The sequence below is a fragment of the Ylistrum balloti genome, unplaced genomic scaffold (assembly GCF_031769215.1).
Source record: "Ylistrum balloti isolate Yb309-2 unplaced genomic scaffold, AGI_CSIRO_Ybal_v1 Utg369624, whole genome shotgun sequence".
Classification (NCBI taxonomy): Eukaryota; Metazoa; Mollusca; class Bivalvia; order Pectinida; family Pectinidae; genus Ylistrum; species Ylistrum balloti.
Window position 1 is genome coordinate 347,947 of NW_026781893.1, and position 19,186 is coordinate 367,132.

Here is a 19,186-nt window from a genome sequence, read left to right on the forward strand (position 1 = left end):
TTAATTTGAGTGTCCCGTTAAACATCCTAAGTAATTACTGTTGGGTCAGCTGATGGTGACATACTCATTAACAGGTTAATACAATAGTACACGTAATTTTACCGGGCTCCGATCACGGAGGTGAGACGATCGCGACCAGCAGTGCTGAAAATTATAGTCGTCACAGTAAATGGACTCGCTGTGATTGCCATGGTGTAGTCCATATGACTCGTCCTGTTTATTTATCAGCGGCAGGCAAGATGTCTGGTAAGCCCTGGAAGGTAACGTATTTCAACGGCCGCGGAAGAGCAGAAAGTACCCGGATCGTTCTTACCGAAGCAGGAGTGCCATTTGAGGACATTCGCATTAACAAAGAGAAATGGGATGCAATGAAAGAATGTATGTATATATTTAAAAATGTGTATGGAATGTGAATACATAGAAACCAACTGTCGAGAATTATTCACTATTCGGAACATATCAGATGTTTCCATGTATTCATACAGACTTTGATGGAAGTTAGTGAATCGGAGTGAGGTGTTTCGAACGTTTCGACAAGGCCGACAGGCCTGTAATATTGGACACTCAGTTCTCGATAGAAAATATACACAGGATTTAAACTTTGTGATTATCTCTTTTACAATATAATCTATTATAACAGGCAATCATTCGCTTATCCCCAATATATAAACATGAAAATGTATCCTGCTCACCTCGAACAAACATAAAGAGTTAGTGGCAAAAACACTATGTACATATGAGTGGATATTTCTCGGTATCAGGAAGGTCATTGCCAAATATTAATATCAGTCTGTCTTTATCTCAGCCGAGGATTATTTTCGTGTGAAGGTAAATTATGGATTTTTTCTTAAACGTTAAATAAATGTGGTATGGATAATTCATCACAAAATGATTCCGAGAAGATTTGGAAAGTTTGAAAGCTTGAAGTCCGGTTAATTGTGTAACTAAAGTTCTGGTGTCATTGAAGGAACACAATGCTAGATATAACTCTGTTATGGAGCGAAATATCAGTAAATTGTAAGTTCTAAAATAGTTCAAAATACAGGAAACTAAAACCATTTTATACGTGGTATTTTCATCCTATAAATAATTAAGATATTTCCTGTATGGATCTTTCAAGGAAAAGTACATGTTTGAACATTTCATATGACAAACACGGAAATAAGTGCTAGATGTTATATAATTTACTAGGAGCAGAAGGGTGTTTTACAATCTCGTGACAAGGAAATTTCAGATTTGTGCTGTGCATATTGTGAACATTGTGAAAATAAAGAAAATGTACATCCTCGATACTCCAGAGGTTATAATCACTTTCGCTCTCTACACCCCAGGAAGATGGGAAAAGGAAGAAACACTTAAACAGCGCATGTCACAGGTCAAGTGGTCAGTCATTGTCCAGAACATGTATACTACGTCATTAACAATAGTATGCCTATTCCGGGCCTACTATATATGTACATCAGACAAAACCAAAGTAACCAACGTTTACGGGAATGAACACGAATACAAGAGACTAATATAATAAATACAAACATTCACTTGTATTACTGTATGTCACATACATCATGATTATAATTGATCCTTTCATTTGTATTTTCCCCTTAATTATTACTATCTTATCGATTTTCTCCCCTTTACCACAGGTTTGTTACCACTGTTCACTGCACACAGCCCCATTCGTGGTCTCGTAATCATGCATACCAATGAAATGGGATCAGATGTGCACCACTCTGTGGTAGCGAACGTTCTAATACCCAAACGTTTCCGTTGTGAGAAGTGTGAAGTATGCAGTTGTTGTGATTTCACGTGGAAGTGTTCGCAGGGTACTGTAGTAGCGGGCGTTTTCCATTGAGAGAGGTGTGAAGTATACAGTATGTTGTTGCTCGATTTCTTGTCACTCGACATTAATTCTCCCCACAGTCTCACTTGGGTGTAATAAATCCATTAAACTTGAAAGCAGTGCGATCACCTATACAAACATTACTTTGATTTTGTCACATATCTCGAAAATCAACCAGGATTGCGACCAGAGGGACAACTCCATAAGTCAAAGACTAGAAAAAAAAACCTTAGAAGTTCTACTGTCAGCACTTGATGATGAAAAAAAACTTAGACGTTATACTGTCAGCACTTGATGATGAAAAAAAAACTTAGACGTTATACTGTCAGCACTTGATGATGAAAAAATAAACTTTATAAAACACAGAAAACATTCAAAATTGGGCATGTAAGTGTTTACTTTATATTTGTTATTTAGATGAATATTTCTTGCTGAGAAATTACGATATGTATGTCATAAAAAACTGACCGAACGCTCCGTGGTAGCAGGCTAGAACGAACAAAACGGTCATTCTTACAACATTCACGTGCAACGTACTTTCCCTGTTCAATATTCATGATTCGCTCTTATCCTTAACAAAAGACAAACATTTTCTGATTTGTTATGAAAAGCAAGAAATTCTGTCACTGTCGAACGCTCCGACATGAATCGAACCAGGGTATCCGGTGTAATGAAAAGCGTGCCCTGTCTACTGAAAGACAGAGATCGTATTAATCACAGTGCATTTTTGTATGTGAAAACCGCACTTCTTTTAAAGCACAACCAAAATAACCTCAATTTAGATCAAACATAATCCCATCAAATATAAGGTATAATTCATTATGTCACTGACGCTGTCTTTAGTTAGATAACTGACACATTCTTACAAAAATACAGGAAATCGTAACCACAGGAAAGGAACTACTACAATAGGGGAGATAACTCCAAGAGTGCGAAACTCTTTACTAAGATAATAACTGATACTCTATTACACATGAAAACATCATTGTTGAAATTTAAGAAGTAACGAGCACGTGCACTTTTTGTCGCTGATGTCCTGATAACCAATATGTATATTAAATGAATTATCAAGTACGATTTGTACTGGTGAAATCCCTATAGTTTCCCTCGGGAATTTAACGGACGTTTCTGTTGATACCAACAGCAACACCTACACATACCCTCCCTATCCTGGAGACCGACGAGGGGATTGTTCTCAGTCAGTCATCAGCCATCCTCAGATACCTCGGTAGGAGGTTTGGTGAGTCCTCGTTCTTATATTTCTGTCCCATGTATTTATGTTCATTATTGTGTTTTGTTATTCATTCATTTTCGAGTACATTTTAAAACCATATTATCAAATAATTAAAAACGCATTAAGTCAGTGATAAGCAGATGTGAAATCTTTCCATAGAACATGTATAAATAAGAAAAATGTCTCATGAGTGAAATAACTCAGTTCTCTTCCGCGGTATTTACTTTGAATACCTGTCCTCTATGATTGGTATTACAGGAGGTTGATAACATTTCGTATTATTGAGGGTCATCATGTTAATTATATGTACCACGAGGCTACCACTTCCCATTACACAGGTATGTACAACGGCGATGTCATGGAAGAGTACAGAATTGACCTGGTCATGAACATCATCGATGATCTGGTCGATAAAATACTAATACCAGCGCTTTTTGAAAAGGACCCCCTGATCAAGGCAAGTATGTTAAACTTATCTATATTTCTTTTAGTTTGATAACGAAGAACCCGTTGTGACAGGAGGCACCGGGTCGGCTCGGGGATGTCTTATGGCGACAGCAAAACAACGTTTATGTTGCCCTAACCATAATAGCAAAGCATCAATTAAAAAAAGGAAAAAATTGGGATCACACAAGTCATTTTGCTTGTTATTTGATGAGAGAGAGCCATTTCGTTCAGATTACCCCTGTTACCCACTAACTATCTTTTGAGAACATTGCCGTAAATATCTGGCATCACTTCAACGCTATTTGTATTCTTGTGATTTGACATGAACAACCTGTATTCATCGTTTTTAAATCATGAGTAATATACTGTCCCAAAACACTCCCGGTGTTAGGTTAACGCAACAAAGAACACACAAGTGAATATTACATTTCAATATGAATTTGGATTTAAATTTAGAATTAAACAGGAGAACCAAACAATTTTTACTGCATTAACCTACTTAATGGTGTAAGTTTCCAATAGTTACAATGATTATAAGCATCTCTTACACAACGTATCAGACGTCAATATCAGCTTCACAACAAAGCACGAATCCGTCTCTTAATATGATTTAGCACTGTCCTTCAAACGATTTCCCATCTAGATGATTTTATAGAATCAACTGAGACGTGTTTCTTTGTAATTTTCTTTACAAAATTCAGTCTCCTTTTAATTCGTAACTGTTTGATTTTCAGGCGGAAAAGATGAAAAAGGTTGAGGGTGAAGATTTAACGGGTTATTTGAAACTGTTGTCGAGAGAACTACAAGCTGGCGGTCATGGATTTTTTGTCGGAACTGAAGTGAGTTGTTACGGGTAACAAAGAATGTGCACCCAGAGACATCATGGAAGATTGAATTATTTTTTTTTAAAGGCAGGTGCCGGCCTCTCCAAAATAATACTTTAACTTCTGTTTGATGTCGCCGTATATATATATATATATATATACCGTGGGTGATATATTTTAAAGGTTAGTAGTAGACTTTGACAAGTTGGCGACTACATAACTAAAAGAATAGGAGCCTGAAAGTTGTCCACGTCGTTAAAAAATCTCCCGTGCGGTCCCGTTATGAATTTATTCGGAGATGGTCGTGAACACTTTCAATCTGGCCATCATCAAAGACTCGAAATGGAATTTGTGGAATAAAACGTGTCTTGTCAGAAATCACCAGGTATTACAGTAGAATATTCAGAGACAGAATTTGTTGTTTTATTCTTCAAAGATTTAAACATGTAGCGCACATAATTTATCGACTCCAGATAATTTCTGAATATTGCCTAGTACATATGTTCTGCGCATTTTATAAATCATGCGTTTCTATTTCAGCTTACTATAGCTGACGTTAAAGTGTTCACTGTTTTGGAAAATATGACGAGCGATTTTCCAGAAACTATGGCAAAATGGGACGACCTCAGAGAATTCAAGGAGAGGATAGCATCACGACCAAAGATAGCTGAATGGATTAAAAAACGACCAAACACTTGGTTCTAAATCGTTCGGAGGCTTTAAAGGAAAACCTGTCCCGAAAATCTGTTCAATTTAGTAATTGATATAAAGAGGATGGGTCAGTTTTGTTCATAACCATCTTTCAGTCAGTAGAAGTACGATGGCTGCCCATCATCAATGTTTTAACAAAATGTTGCAAACAACCAGCAATTCGACCAAATGTAAACTATGTGAATCCATATTGTGTGCTGTTAAACGTGGCTATCTGTATATACATATCATGTGATCAAGTCTGAGAAAACATGTTTGGTTTAGTATAAAAAGTTGAAATATTTCTTCTGAAATATCTTCACACTTATAGTTATAATGTGTCGGTATATGAGTATGAATGGGGATAGTACTTGTCTTTAAGTTATTTTCAGGTTAATAAATTTGTATTCTGTTGTAAGTCATTGTTCCGTTTTTCATTTTAAATTTAGAATTCCATATTTCATCTATTGGGGTATCACAAGTTTAACCCGCGTATCAGGAAATAATCTGATCTGACAGGTTCACTACAACAGTAAGTACGCACAGCTGGAAATACTGCGATTTGATTGGTCAAAAGTAGGTGAAATTATCAATATATGTTACATGTATCTTATTTTCACCATAAAACATTGTATTTAACTACGAAAATGTAATCAATTATGATATTATATATTTGGTCAGTAACTATCAGTCTAATACAATACTGTACAGACAAAACGAGACAACATCCAACAATTCCTGCTATCCTCTTTATATACCTAGTTATACTCTAACCAAATAGTTCATATTTCAATTTTCTAACTTTCACAATATCATGAAAAATGAAACTTGAGATTTTTATCGGTCAGACATGATATACATACATAATTTCTAATGCTTTCCAAATGTCATGGTAACAACAAGCGAACATCGTAGATATATACACTGTAACTAGAGTGTGACGAAATTGGGCTATAAAAGCCCGAGGTGACTCCTCCCATCATGATGTCGACGAACTTATTTCCGTCTATAACGTTGTGTCAGTTTCTTTAGAAATATAGACGGTCACCACCAGACGCCAATCACAGAATGCACATATTTTATTCCAAAGAGAAATGACATATGAAAAATTATCATGATATAACGTAGACTATCCAATGGTACGCACAGATCTTATTCCAAAATAAAACTTTAGACCTGTTAACGCATTTACATATAAATGTTCTATTTGATTGTACACTGTGATAAATCTGATGAATCAAGTTTCTTATATTGATGTGTTCCCCCTTATTGACACATCCTCATCACCATCTGGTGTCTATCAATAATATGGCCCTGACATAGAACAACGTGTTTATCAATAAACACAAAAACGCTTTATCACAACAAAACCTAACAGTAGAACTATTGATTAAGATTTCAATAAACATCACAAGTTAATTTTACCTAGCATGATTTCCAGTCACGTGATAACATGGCGATATAGATATTTATGTTGTAAATCAACAAAGACACAATCTTCACAGCTGTCTCATTATGGTTATGGAAAAAATAACAAAGATTGTTTCCCGATAATTGTCATTTATTTAAATGAATGTTTACAATGAATATGGCAACAATATAGGTTATAGAAATATACACAAAACACCTAACGTCATAAGTAATAATTAAAAGATGACGTGTATAAAATGCCTAACATAACCGATATAGAAAGATTACCAGCAAAACGTTCTTATTGAAAACATAATATATCCTAAAATGTTGTTCGTAAAGAAAAGTATCACCGACATTTAGTCAAGTTCCTTTGAATTCAGATGGAAAACTTGTTTGTGAAAACCAATAATTCATAGAACATGTTATGTATGTAATGTATTAACGTACATTAATGGAATTCCAAGTATTAAAGAAATTAAGCAGGGGTGTCCTTTTTCAGCTCTACAATTCACTGACTTTTTTAGGCTGTGTATCCAAAGACTGGTGCCATTTGGACAGATTACGTCGAAGAGGTAGCAATCTAAAGTAAACAAGGCAAGTGACTTTTAGAAAATGAACAAAAACCGCTGACAGAGCAGTGATTTAATATTTGACATAAGAAAAACCTAGTTCTTAAGTATATCCATACTGATATGGTAGCAACACTTAGGAATGATACCCCTTTATATGCTACAGTGAAAAGGTGGGGGACGGAATTAAACGTGGCAATACCTTCGGGATTCCATCTAAGGAAGATCTTGCAATGAGGAAGCTTTCAGCCCGAGACTATGGGTGAACCGTGAGTCCATCATTTCACACCTAAACAATGGAAGAGCCCTAGTTCAGAAGGCAAAGGAAAGGTTATGGTCTCGGTTTTCTGGGATGCTGATTGTATTCTGATGATATGTTATCTGCAAAAGGGACAAACAATCAATGGCACATAGTCTGCATAATTTCTTAGGTAGGTAGGAGAAAACATTAAACTCAAGCGTCGTGGAAAACTCGGTAAAAGTGTATTGTTCCGCTAGGTCAATACCTCTGTCCACAGGTCTGTCATTGTCATGGATGTCATTAACTATTATTCGCCTGATCTCACACCATAAGACATTCATCTAATTCTAGAATTGAAAAAGGCCATTTCTGGTACCCACATTCGGTAAGATGATTACGTCATACATGCAGTGGAGGACTTTCTGAACGGTCAAGTCCTCTTGAAATCTTTAAAAGTGACTTTAGTGTCCTTAAACATCGCTGACAAAAGTGTATAGATACTGAAGGGGATTATGTTGAAAAACAATCGATTTGTCAGCCAAAAGTCAAACTCGTATATATGAAGGTCACAGCTTATCATCAATCAGCCCTCGCGTATCTTGAAATCGTGTATTGTAAGTTGATCCTTCCGTTGTTGGGATTATTTCACGGAATTAAATATCCATTATGTTACATTTGTATTAATTATTCACACGTAATATAAATCCTCTATAATTTGTCCTTATATTTACAATTCAGTTACGAAGTGAGAATGTAGATTTATTTTTTGTTTTTGTTTTGTTATTTAAAGACAAACATCCATAACTGTATTTAAAAGTAAAAGCTAAGTACTAAAGTCTCTTTGGTCTTGGTTTCTGTTTTCGGTAAGTTTATGAAAGAACTATTAATTAACACGTGAATATTGGAACAGAAACCAATGAGCACCGCTTGTACATGTTTTAAATATGTCTTTTTATCAATACCATAAAAACTCACAATCCGACCCCACAAATAATGATTTACTGAAAATAAGCCTGTAGTTTCTTCCATTCGTAAACCTGCATTTGCTTATTATCAGAGAAACTAAGTCCCGTCTTACTTTCGACGTTTAGGGTATATTTTCAGCTACATGTATTGGCTTTTTCAGAGGGCTACAAATAATTAATTGTCAAAACTACACAACATATCACAATCCTTCCCCCTTACTTTCTCAATGATATAGGCATAAGGAACACGGAAGAATAGATATCTTAAAAATGAAAGTGCGATAATGTCGGTCAGATTTACAGATATATGAAATAGTTACGGATAGGAATCCCTCGGCATCCCGAAACCAACTCGATAATTGGGTATTTATGCGATCATCATGCTAACCTTGTACGAATTTTTAAAAAAAAATAAAGCTGATAAAGCATTGGGGTCTGTGTTTAAACGCTGTCGTTATTGGCACTTGATGTGGTTCCCATTCAGTGTTTCCTTATGATTGAAATGAATCTTATCATACAATTTTGCAAGTTGAAAACATAGTAATACTAAATCATTCAACGTATATCTTCATTTTCATAACAGTCAGTCATATATAGACAATGATTAGATCTAGACAACAGTGCCTTTTGAATGATATTTTCTGCCACGGTGAAGGTAATGATAGGAACCGCGCTTTTATCAAAAGCAAATATCGTCAGTAAGCTATTGAAATACATTGGTCGTGCAAGAGTGCATGGAAATAAAAAGCAATGAATGTCTATGGATAGGTGTATTCAAAATGTGTAAACAGTGTTATCAAGTCAAAATTTTATAAACAATATTGGACGGAACCAACAGTAAGGCGTCAGGCCCGTATTAAAAACATGGACTCGTTTAATTTGCCACCAGAAGTTTGGAAGTCAATGGCACTGTGTACCCGGTCTGTCAATATTTAGATTATTAACAACGGAAAGACAGTATTTACAATTTACGTCCGGTACGCGTTTACTTAACAATGTTTTTAAAGGTCCAACGTTTGTGTTTACCTGTGTGCTTTTGGCCTATTCCCGCATGAACCACTACGTCTGCACGCAATCGATATTGAATGTTGTTAAATGTAATGCAGTGGAACGTCTACGGAATATTTAGCTGTGGCCTGTCAATTTTGTATTCATCTTACTACAAGAAAATATACCGTTGTATCGATCAGCAGAAGACATGCCTCGTAAGCCATGGAAACTTACATACTTTAATGGCCGCGGAAGGGCAGAAAGTATCCGGATTGTCCTCACCGAAGCTGGGATTCCTTTCGAGGACATCCGAGTCTCCAAAAAAGAATGGACAGCAATGAAAGACTGTATGTATGCATGTCATTAACATATGTGTACCTTAAAAAACAACACGAGAAAGTATTGACAAGAAAAATTACTCGTGTTCCTGTTAAAACCATCACAGGTGTGATTCATAACGAAACGTGTAATGATTAATAGCTAGTAATGTCAACATACAGAAAATGCCCTTGTAGAGTATCTTGGAACGTGCTATTTACTTTTATGGTCTTGTACGATCTGTAAAGTAGAGTTAATGAATGATTCATAACGACTAGGTGTACGCATTATTAAAAATCAATACAGATGTATGCGTGTTCGTCGGGAACACAACAGATAATTAATTGTGGCCCGCCACTTCTCTATTTAATTGCTTTCGTCACCTTTATGTTTCAAGACTTTAGCCATGTATTATATTTGTGCCGCACCAGTTTTACTGTTATATATATACTTTAAAATTTAATTAACACTTTTTTCGGCTTTGTATGTTTATATAATGAACATCATACCGCAAAATTATGTTGTCATTGGACTTAATTTCTATGGATGTAAAGAAAATGCTATTACGTGGACTCTTGGTGTCGCATATAAATATAGATTATTAGATCTACTTAATAATTTAACACTTTATGGAAATATAAATTCATGGATTAGTAATTAGTAGTACACATAATCAACCAAAATAAATCTCCCACGAAAATGAATGATTTTACAGTAATGTATATCTTTTAATTTTTATGTTAATAATATGATTATTGAAAGAATCAGAGTAAACCATGTGAATTAAACCTCTGTCAAAACGAGAATATTTCATGCCACTTTTACTGTACAGTTAAACTCTATTTGTGTCAGATGTCTTGTATATACATCGTTTCTTTATTGTGTAGAATCGACTATAAAATGCATATTTTATTAACAACAGCCACACCTACACATACCCTTCCTATCCTGGAAATCGACAACGGGATTGTTCTTAGCCAGTCAACGGCCATCCTCATATTTCTCGGTTCACAGTTAAGTAAGTTTTTTTCTCATTTATTTTTGTTGCTTTATACATGAATTGTAAGCCTTCGTATGCCATTTGGTATTCTGATATCAAACCAGAGCTGAAGACAAATATTTGATTAAACAATGCAGCTGTTGCAGCATATGGAGGAGAAGATAAAACATTCTAGACGTCTAAACCAAGGAAGAATGATTACAATACCATATAGAATGTTCGGTCTCAAATAAAAGAAGAAAAGGCACGGAATTCCAGAATGTTTAGTCTCATAGAAAAAGAGAAAAACATTTCTTGATAGGTTTAGCCTCCAAGGAAAATAGTAATACATTTCCAGAAGGTTTAGTCTTAGATGAGAATAGTGACATATTTCAAGAAGGTTTGACTCAAGGAAGATTTTTGGACATTCCGTGTTTACCATATTACAGTATTATGATCGGCAATGATTGTTGTGGTGAAGCCGAAAGTGAAGTAAGGTTTTGTGTTCTTTGTAATGAAGATTTTCTATGGTCCCCTCCAACATTACAGATATGTACAGTAAAGATATCATGGAAATGTACAGAATTGACCTAATCATGAACATGATGGATGATCTGATCGATAAGGTACTAGTTCCAGCACTGACCGAAAAGGATCCTAATTTAAAGGCAAGTGTTATATACAAACAAATTCACGGGGAATGAGGTATTTAATGTCTGTATGCAGTAATTGATCCCGATATGCTGGCGTTCTAACAAAATTCAGTGTTAAGCAAATAAAACCAATTTTCTGCTATTCTGGTTCATTTCTTTAACACAAAATCACCATTACCCGTAACACAAAACGAAATTAGGTGTCCGGACATGCATCACCAATGCCACCAATAACAGCATACAAACATCAGCAGCATCAGCAGAAACAACAACAACAACAACAACAACAACAACAACAACAACAACAACAACAACAACAACAACAACAACAACAACAACAACAACAACAACAACAGCAGCAGCAGCACCATCACCACCACCACCACCACCACCAGCAGCAGCAGCAGCAACAACAACAAATAATAAGTCAAAAGTTTTTGTTTCGTTGAAATGGATATTACCGCAAATATGACGAAATATTGATAATACATAGAAAAAAAGAAATGGAGGGACGGACATGCCATAGACTCACTGGTACTTCAATTGCCAGGAGTGCTAAAAACCTTTTCATGGACTTAAAAACGTACAAGGTAGTATATCAAAGTCTCCACAACTTCTTCATTTGCAGGCCGAAAAGACAAAAGCTGTAGAGAAGGAGAATTTACCGGGTTATATGAAAACGCTTTCCAGAGAACTAGAAGCAGGTGGAAACGGATATTTCGTTGGAACAAAGGTAAGTGGTATGACGGATAACGAGTGAAGTTGGACGGATGACAGCACCAGGATGTAATCCAAATGCTTACGTTACAATAAAGACTCCTATTTGTATTTCCGTGTTATGGATCAATGACATCAGAAATGATTAAAGTTGCTTCCATAATTTCATCAGATTGCGATATGTTTGACATTTGTAATGAACTTTTTAAAAAATAATTTCTTACGACGCCACATTGGCCAATCAGACATGACGTTACTAAATGACGTAAACACTTTTGATGTTAAGAGATGCTATGTAAAAACGTTGCCAAAGAAAATGTTTGTTTTATACAGAATTGAATTATTAATATCATGAATGAAAATATGGATTTATCAGGACAGCGTTTACTTTCTTCAATTTTCTAGACTACTGTTTTATTATGATTCTGCCTACTTATCAGTAATATTTTTTTCTGTCACGATATGGTCGGCGCACGCTCAGTCAGTATGACATCGGACCACTGTAGCCTCCGAGGTGTGTGGTTCGATTCCTACCTGGCGCGGTTCATGTTTATCAGGAAAATGAATCACCAAAAGGCATGCACTTTTGAAGTTGTGCCCATGAGTAACATATTTAACGAAATGTCTAATATAGAACGTGATTGGCCTCTCGCATGATACTCGGTAAAGTTGTAACTAGTCAAAACATGTACAAAGAGAAACCTCAACTAAATGATCTAGTTCATTCAAAAAGTTCTAGTATTTCAATTAAATTCGATTGCATAAGAGTTTTACAGATATGTATCATGATAAGCTTTGATGACTGTTCCAATTTTTTTTCTTTCTCTATTTCAGCTTACTATAGCCGATGTTAAAGTTTTCACTGTTTTAGAAAACATGGCAGGCGCTTTTCCAGAAACTATAGCCAAATGGAAGGACATCAAAGGATTCATGGAGAGGATAGCATCACGACCGAAGATAGCAGCTTGGATAAAAGGACGACCAAAATCGTGGTTCTAGATTTGTGAGAGGAGTAAGAGAACCTTCACGCCTTCTTTCGGAGCGAGATAATTGAGATCCTCTCTCCCATCCTTAGAGAAGTAAATGATCATCTTGTTTTACTCCGCTGGTATTCTACAAGACGTATTGTATTAGGGATGTTATTACTGTAGTAACGATATAAATGGGTACCAGCACCCCCCCCCCCCCCCCCGCCCTCGACTCAGAAGCTCAGTAAAAATTGTGGACACACTATTCCAGGGTAAGAGCAAAAGATCGATATTGACAATTACTTGGTATAATTAAAATTGACCGCATCATTTATGTGTAATATCCATTAAAAGGTTTCTCCGTTTTAACGAACTTACATGCACGTACCCGAGGATGTATTCATGTATCTACTTATCATCACGTTGATATTTTGAAGAAATGTGTTCGAAGTTTATAAATATATGTGCCATGTTGATATGTTTAACACATATTATAACACAATATACATATAAATTATACAGTGATATAAATACAGTCCAACATATACATCTATCAGAGTTGATCAGGGTAAGTAGAACATCAACACATTTGTCGATTCATGTACCTTGTATCACCTGGTCGAACATCCTTTTTTATCATGTACATAACAATAAAACACATCGGTGACTTAATTCGTTGTTCTGTCTCTCCCTATATGCTACTTGTGGCTAACATACCCAACTTCCTATTGGACATTCGTCTATAGTACAAGGCAGTGATAGGTAGCTTAGGACTGTTACACGAAACGTGTAGTAGATTCCCTATACAGTAAAACAATGCAATATCGACAGGCATGTTTTGAAATAGTAGTAAAACATAATTAGTTTAATCAGACTTATTCCAAAGGATATCAATCTGCTCTCTATCATACTATAGTACAGTTAGGGACTTGTCTCCATAACATCATTGATTATAAGTATGTTAACAACAGATATAACAAAAGGTCATTGAGAATTGATATGAAATAATTTGCGCCTATCAAGGTTAAAATCACATGCAACAGGGTCTGATGATAATCACTATCAGTTCCTTAATCGTGTACCAGAATCATCAACAGAAAAAAACTTGATATTTATAATTATATCTTTAGATCGGGTAATGTCCCAAGGTCATGTAAAAAGGCAACTGTGATTCTATCCCCAAACACGGTAAAGATACAATCCCTCCAGTTACCCCTAATATCACTCAAGAGATCGTTTTGTAAAACTCGAAAGCGGATGATGAATTCAAAGTTAATTTGGTATCTAGAATCTAATAATATAACATCACCCCCACGAAGCTGTTTTAGATCTAAGAGAGGTACCAACGATCATTTGGTTAGACTTGAAACCTTTGTACACGAGTCTTTTCTATCGAAGGAGAAGTTGGTTGAGGTTTTCTTCGATTTGGAAAAGGCTTACGACACAACGTGGAAATATGACATAATGAAAGATCTGCACGATATAGCTATTGCAGGTCATTTACCAAATTTCATTTCACATTTTTTGTCCGATTGAGTATTTCAAGTTTGGAATGGAACGACCCTTTCCAATGTTCGTCAGCACGAAATGGTTGTACCATAGGTCAGCAATTTCTTTGTTTCACTTTTCGGAATTAACAGTATTGCCAAAACTTTATCCCCTTCAGTGGAGGGTGCTCTTTATGTCGATAACTTCATTATATGCTATCGACCTTAACATATGAATACCAATGAAAGACAACTACAGCAATATTTAAATACGCTTCATATTTGGGCAAATGAAAATGGATTTAAATTTTCACAAGCAAAAACAGTTTGTATGCATTTTTGTCAAATCCGGAGACAACATGACTATTGAAATCTCTCTCTTTGTAGTGTACCCATTTCAGCTGTTGAGCAAACAAGATTCTAATGTGAAATCTTCGACAGGAAATCATCGTTCCTTCCACATATAAAAATATCTGAAAGTCAAATGCCTTGAAACACTAAATACTCTAAAAGTAGTGTCCCAAACTGATTGGGAATCTGGTAGAAAAGTTTTGCTAAGACTTTATAGAGCTCTTACTATATCAAAATTAGACTACAGTTCCATTGTGTATGGATCTGCTTGACCTTCATATCTCAAATTATTAGACACTGTTCATCACCAGGGTCTGAGGCTCCCTCTTGAGTTAACTTAAGAGTTATGATATAGCATTTACCACGCCCATAATAAAATCCTGAAGCAAGTTTACTTATTGTGTCCTTACTGTCACTACTTTTTCTGCTCGCCATCACGTGTTCGTGTTTACAAAGTGCACTGTCTCGGTTTCAAAACAATAACGTAACATTAAAAATGCTAAAGTTGAGAGGGGTTTCCTGAACCAAAGAAGTAGTCAAGCTTGACATTGGAAATCAACTGTAAATATTGGGATACCATAGATACATAATTGGAGGTAAAAAAATCATGCACAATCAATAATAAATTGATGTTTTTAAACTTATGTCACTTTAAGATATTTAGTTGAGAGACAACGAGTAGGCAGGAAGTGGAAACGATATTTCTGAAACGCAGAAAACACCATGTCAAGACATACAAATTCAAAATTGAGACTCCATTGGTCAAATTGGTCTAATGGAAAGTGTATGGAAAACATTTACATAGACAGTATAATGAACGAAACTTAATTAATTCTATCAAGAAAATCTGTTTCAACTAATGTAACGATCACATTTGTCAAGTTTGTGAGACGTTTTATCATATAATACAAGTCAGACACTGTTGGATTGTTCAACACACTCCTCTTACAGGTCTAGTATATCAAAAGTACAGCACTGAATATTGAATTTGTTTCTTCCTCACTCATTTAACGTCATTTTAATTTCGATATCATTTGTATTATCATCTCTCCAGCCATTCCTTAATTTCTTTCACTTCTGCCATCCTGTCGCTGTGCGCCTTTAACTTCGCATTATCTGTAAAGGCCTTGATTGTATCAGCACCCAAGTAGCTTTTGATGACACCAAAAAGGCTGAACAGTCCATGATCAGCGACCGTCAACTATAAAAAATTTAAGTGCACGTTTAGCAAGGTAAGTCATGAAGGACCGTTTCTGAATTTCTTATACCATGTCAAACGTTCCATTCAAAATGCATTGATATTGAAAACAGAAAAATAAATTGTAAACAGCATCTTCATATTCATTACATTTAGAAGCTACATAATAACTTAAAATAAATACAGTCTAACCTGTATTAAACGGCCACTGTGGGGAAACTATGAAAGTGGCCTTTATAGAGAGGTGGCCTCTTAATTGAGGTTCCTTATTTTCGAACCCAAGTTGCGGCAATTTGCACATTGATATTTGAATACAGTTTAATAATCAGGATTGTCACTGTCTTCCTGTACTTGGGAGTTTGTGGTTTGGTCTGAGTTCGTTTGCTGCTCATATATCGAAGTGATTTGCCACAATAGTGATAATATGCCTGTATTGTGTATACCAGTGACGTAAATGAAATCAAACTCAATATATAATGCATGGTGAATTGTGTGCCATCGTGCCATCAGCTGTTTTCAACTGACAAAAAACTGTCTTATGATAAACAACCAACATCAAACATGTGTCTTCATCGACAACCGACAACAAACATGTATCTTGATCGACAACCGACATGAAACCTATCTCACGATCGACAATTGACTAAAACCTGTCTTATGATAAACAACCAACATCAAACATGTGTCTTGATCGACAGCTAACATCAAGCATGTGTCACCAAGCATGTGGCACGATCGAAAACCATCAAATAACCAGCCCCACGATCGAAAACCTTCAAATAACCAGCCCCACGATCGAAAACCAACAAAGAACCCGTCTCACGATCGAAAACCAACAACGAACCCGTCTCACGATCGAAAGCCAACAAAGAACCCGTCTCACTATCGAAAACCAACAAAGAACCCGTCTCACGATCTACAACCAACAACGAACCCGTCTCACGATCGAAAACCAACAACGAACCCGTCCCACGATCGACAACCAACAAAGAACCCGTCTCACGATCGAAAACCAACAAAGAACCCGTCTCACGATCGAAAACCAACAACGAACCCGTCCCACGATCAAAAACCAACAAAGAACCCGTCTCACGATCGAAAACCAACAAAGAACCCGTCTCACGATCTACAACCAACAACGAACCCGTCTCACGATCGAATACCAACAAAGAGCCCGTCCCACGATCGAAAACCTTCAAATAACCAGCCCCACGATCGAAAACCAACAAAGAACCCGTCTCACGATCGAAAACCAACAACGAACCCGTCTCACGATCGAAAACCAACAAAGAGCCCGTCCCACGATCGAAAACCTTCAAAGAACCCGTCCCACGATCGAAAACCAACAAAGAACCCGTCCCACGATCGAAAACCAACAACGAACCAGCCTCACGATCGAAAACCATCAAATAACCAGCCCCACGATCGAAAACCAACAACGAACCCGTCCACGATCGAAAACCAACAACGAACCCGTCCACGATCGACAACCAACAACGAACCCGTCCACGATCGAAAACCAACAACGAACCCGTCCACGATCGACAACCAACAACGAACCCGTCCACGATCGACAACCAACAACGAACCCTTCCCACGATCTACAACCAACAACGAACCCGTCCCACGATCGAAAACCAACAACGAACCCGTCCCATGATCAAAACCAACAAAGAACCCGTCTCACGATCGAAAACCAACAACGAACCCGTCTCACGATCGAAAACCAACAAAGAACCCGTCTCACGATCGAAAACCAACAAAGAACCCGTCTCACGATCGAAAACCAACAAAGAACCCGTCCCACGAACGCAAACCAACAACGAACCCGTCTCACGATCGACAACCAACAAAGAACCCGTCTCACGATCGAAAACCAACAAAGAACCCATCTCACGATCGAAAACCAACAACGAACCCGTCTCACGATCGAAAACCAACAACGAACCCGTCTCACGATCGAAAACCAACAACGAACCCGTCTCACGATCGAAAACCAACAACGAACCCGTCTCACGATCGAAAACCAACAAAGAACCCATCTCACGATCGAAAACCAACAAAGAACCCGTCTCACGATCTACAACCAACAACGAACCCGTCTCACGATCGAAAACCAACAACGAACCCGTCTCACGATCGAAAACCAACGAACCCGTCTCACGATCGAAAACCATCAACGAACCCGTCACACGATCGACAATCAACAACGAACCCGTCTCACGATCGATCGAAAACCAACAACCAACAACGAAAACCCGTCCCACGATCGAAAACCAACAACGAACCCGATCGAAAACCAACAACGAACCCGTCTCACGATCGAAAACCAACAACGAACCCGTCCCACGATCGACAACCAACAACGAACCCGTCCCACGATCAAAAACCAACAACGAACCCGTCCCACGATCTACAACCAACAAAGAACCCGTCTCACGATCGACAACCAACAACGAACCCTTCCCACGATCGAAAACCAACAACGAACCCGTCCCACGATCGAAAACCAACAAAGAGCCCGTCTCACGATCGAAAACCAACAACGAACCCGTCCCACGATCGACAACCAACAACGAACCCGTCCCACGATCGAAAACCAACAACGAACCCGTCCCACGATCCCAACAACGAACCCGTCCCACGATCTACAACCAACAAAGAACCCGTCTCACGATCGACAACCAACAACGAACCCGTCCCACGATCGAAAACCAACAACGAACCCGTCCCACGATCGAAAACCAACAAAGAACCCGTCTCACGATCGAAAACCAACAAAGAACCCGTCTCACGATCGAAAACCAACAACGAACCCGTCTCACGATCGAAAACCAACAAAGAACCCGTCTCACGATCGAAAACCAACAAAGAACCCGTCTCACATCGAAAACCAACAAACCCGAGATCGAACAACCAACAAAGAACCCGTCTCACGATCGAAAACCAACAAAGAACCCGTCTCACGATCGAAAACCAACAAAGAACCCGTCTAAAACGATCGAAAACCAAAAATCAGTTTCAACCCGTCTCACGATCGAAAACCAACAACGAACCCGTCTCACGATCGAAAACCAACAACGAACCACGATCGAAAACCAACAAAGAACCCGTCTCACGATCGAAAACCAACAACGAACCCGTCCCACGATCGAAAACCAACAAAGAACCCGTCTCACGATCGAAAACCAACAACGAACCCGTCTCACGATCGAAAACCAACAAAGAACCCGTCCCACGAACGCAAACCAACAACGAACCCGTCTCACGATCGAAAACCAACAAAGAACCCGTCTCACGAT

General features: G+C 37.5%; 2 protein-coding genes across 2 annotated transcripts; both read left to right on the forward strand.

Moving 5' to 3' along the window:
• Nucleotides 1-239: 239 nt before the first annotated feature.
• On the forward strand, nt 240-5,405 carry LOC132550957 (glutathione S-transferase 1-like). The gene is made up of 5 exons (XM_060215060.1): nt 240-378; nt 2,985-3,080; nt 3,413-3,531; nt 4,256-4,360; nt 4,886-5,405. The coding sequence occupies exons 1-5, from the start codon at nt 240-242 to the stop codon at nt 5,048-5,050; spliced, it is 624 nt and encodes a 207-aa protein (XP_060071043.1). The 3' UTR covers nt 5,051-5,405.
• Nucleotides 5,406-9,421: 4,016 nt separating this feature from the next.
• LOC132550945 (S-crystallin SL11-like) lies at nt 9,422-12,879 on the forward strand. Its single transcript, XM_060215050.1, has 5 exons — nt 9,422-9,560; nt 10,454-10,549; nt 11,060-11,178; nt 11,792-11,896; nt 12,715-12,879. Exons 1-5 carry the CDS (start codon nt 9,422-9,424, stop codon nt 12,877-12,879), a joined length of 624 nt encoding a protein of 207 aa, XP_060071033.1.
• Nucleotides 12,880-19,186: the final 6,307 nt, after the last annotated feature.

Excerpts from the sequence above, each read along its gene's own strand:
- LOC132550957 (XM_060215060.1), top strand. The coding sequence starts at position 240 with ATGTCTGGTAAGCCCTGGAAGGTAACGTATTTCAACGGCCGCGGAAGA. Across the intron at positions 3,081-3,412 it reads ATACCTCGGTAGGAGGTTTG|GTATGTACAACGGCGATGTC; the intron begins GTGAGTCCTCGT and ends CCCATTACACAG. Across the intron at positions 3,532-4,255 it reads AAAAGGACCCCCTGATCAAG|GCGGAAAAGATGAAAAAGGT; the intron begins GCAAGTATGTTA and ends TTTGATTTTCAG.
- LOC132550945 (XM_060215050.1), top strand. The coding sequence starts at position 9,422 with ATGCCTCGTAAGCCATGGAAACTTACATACTTTAATGGCCGCGGAAGG. Across the intron at positions 9,561-10,453 it reads ATGGACAGCAATGAAAGACT|CCACACCTACACATACCCTT; the intron begins GTATGTATGCAT and ends TATTAACAACAG. Across the intron at positions 10,550-11,059 it reads ATTTCTCGGTTCACAGTTAA|ATATGTACAGTAAAGATATC; the intron begins GTAAGTTTTTTT and ends CCAACATTACAG.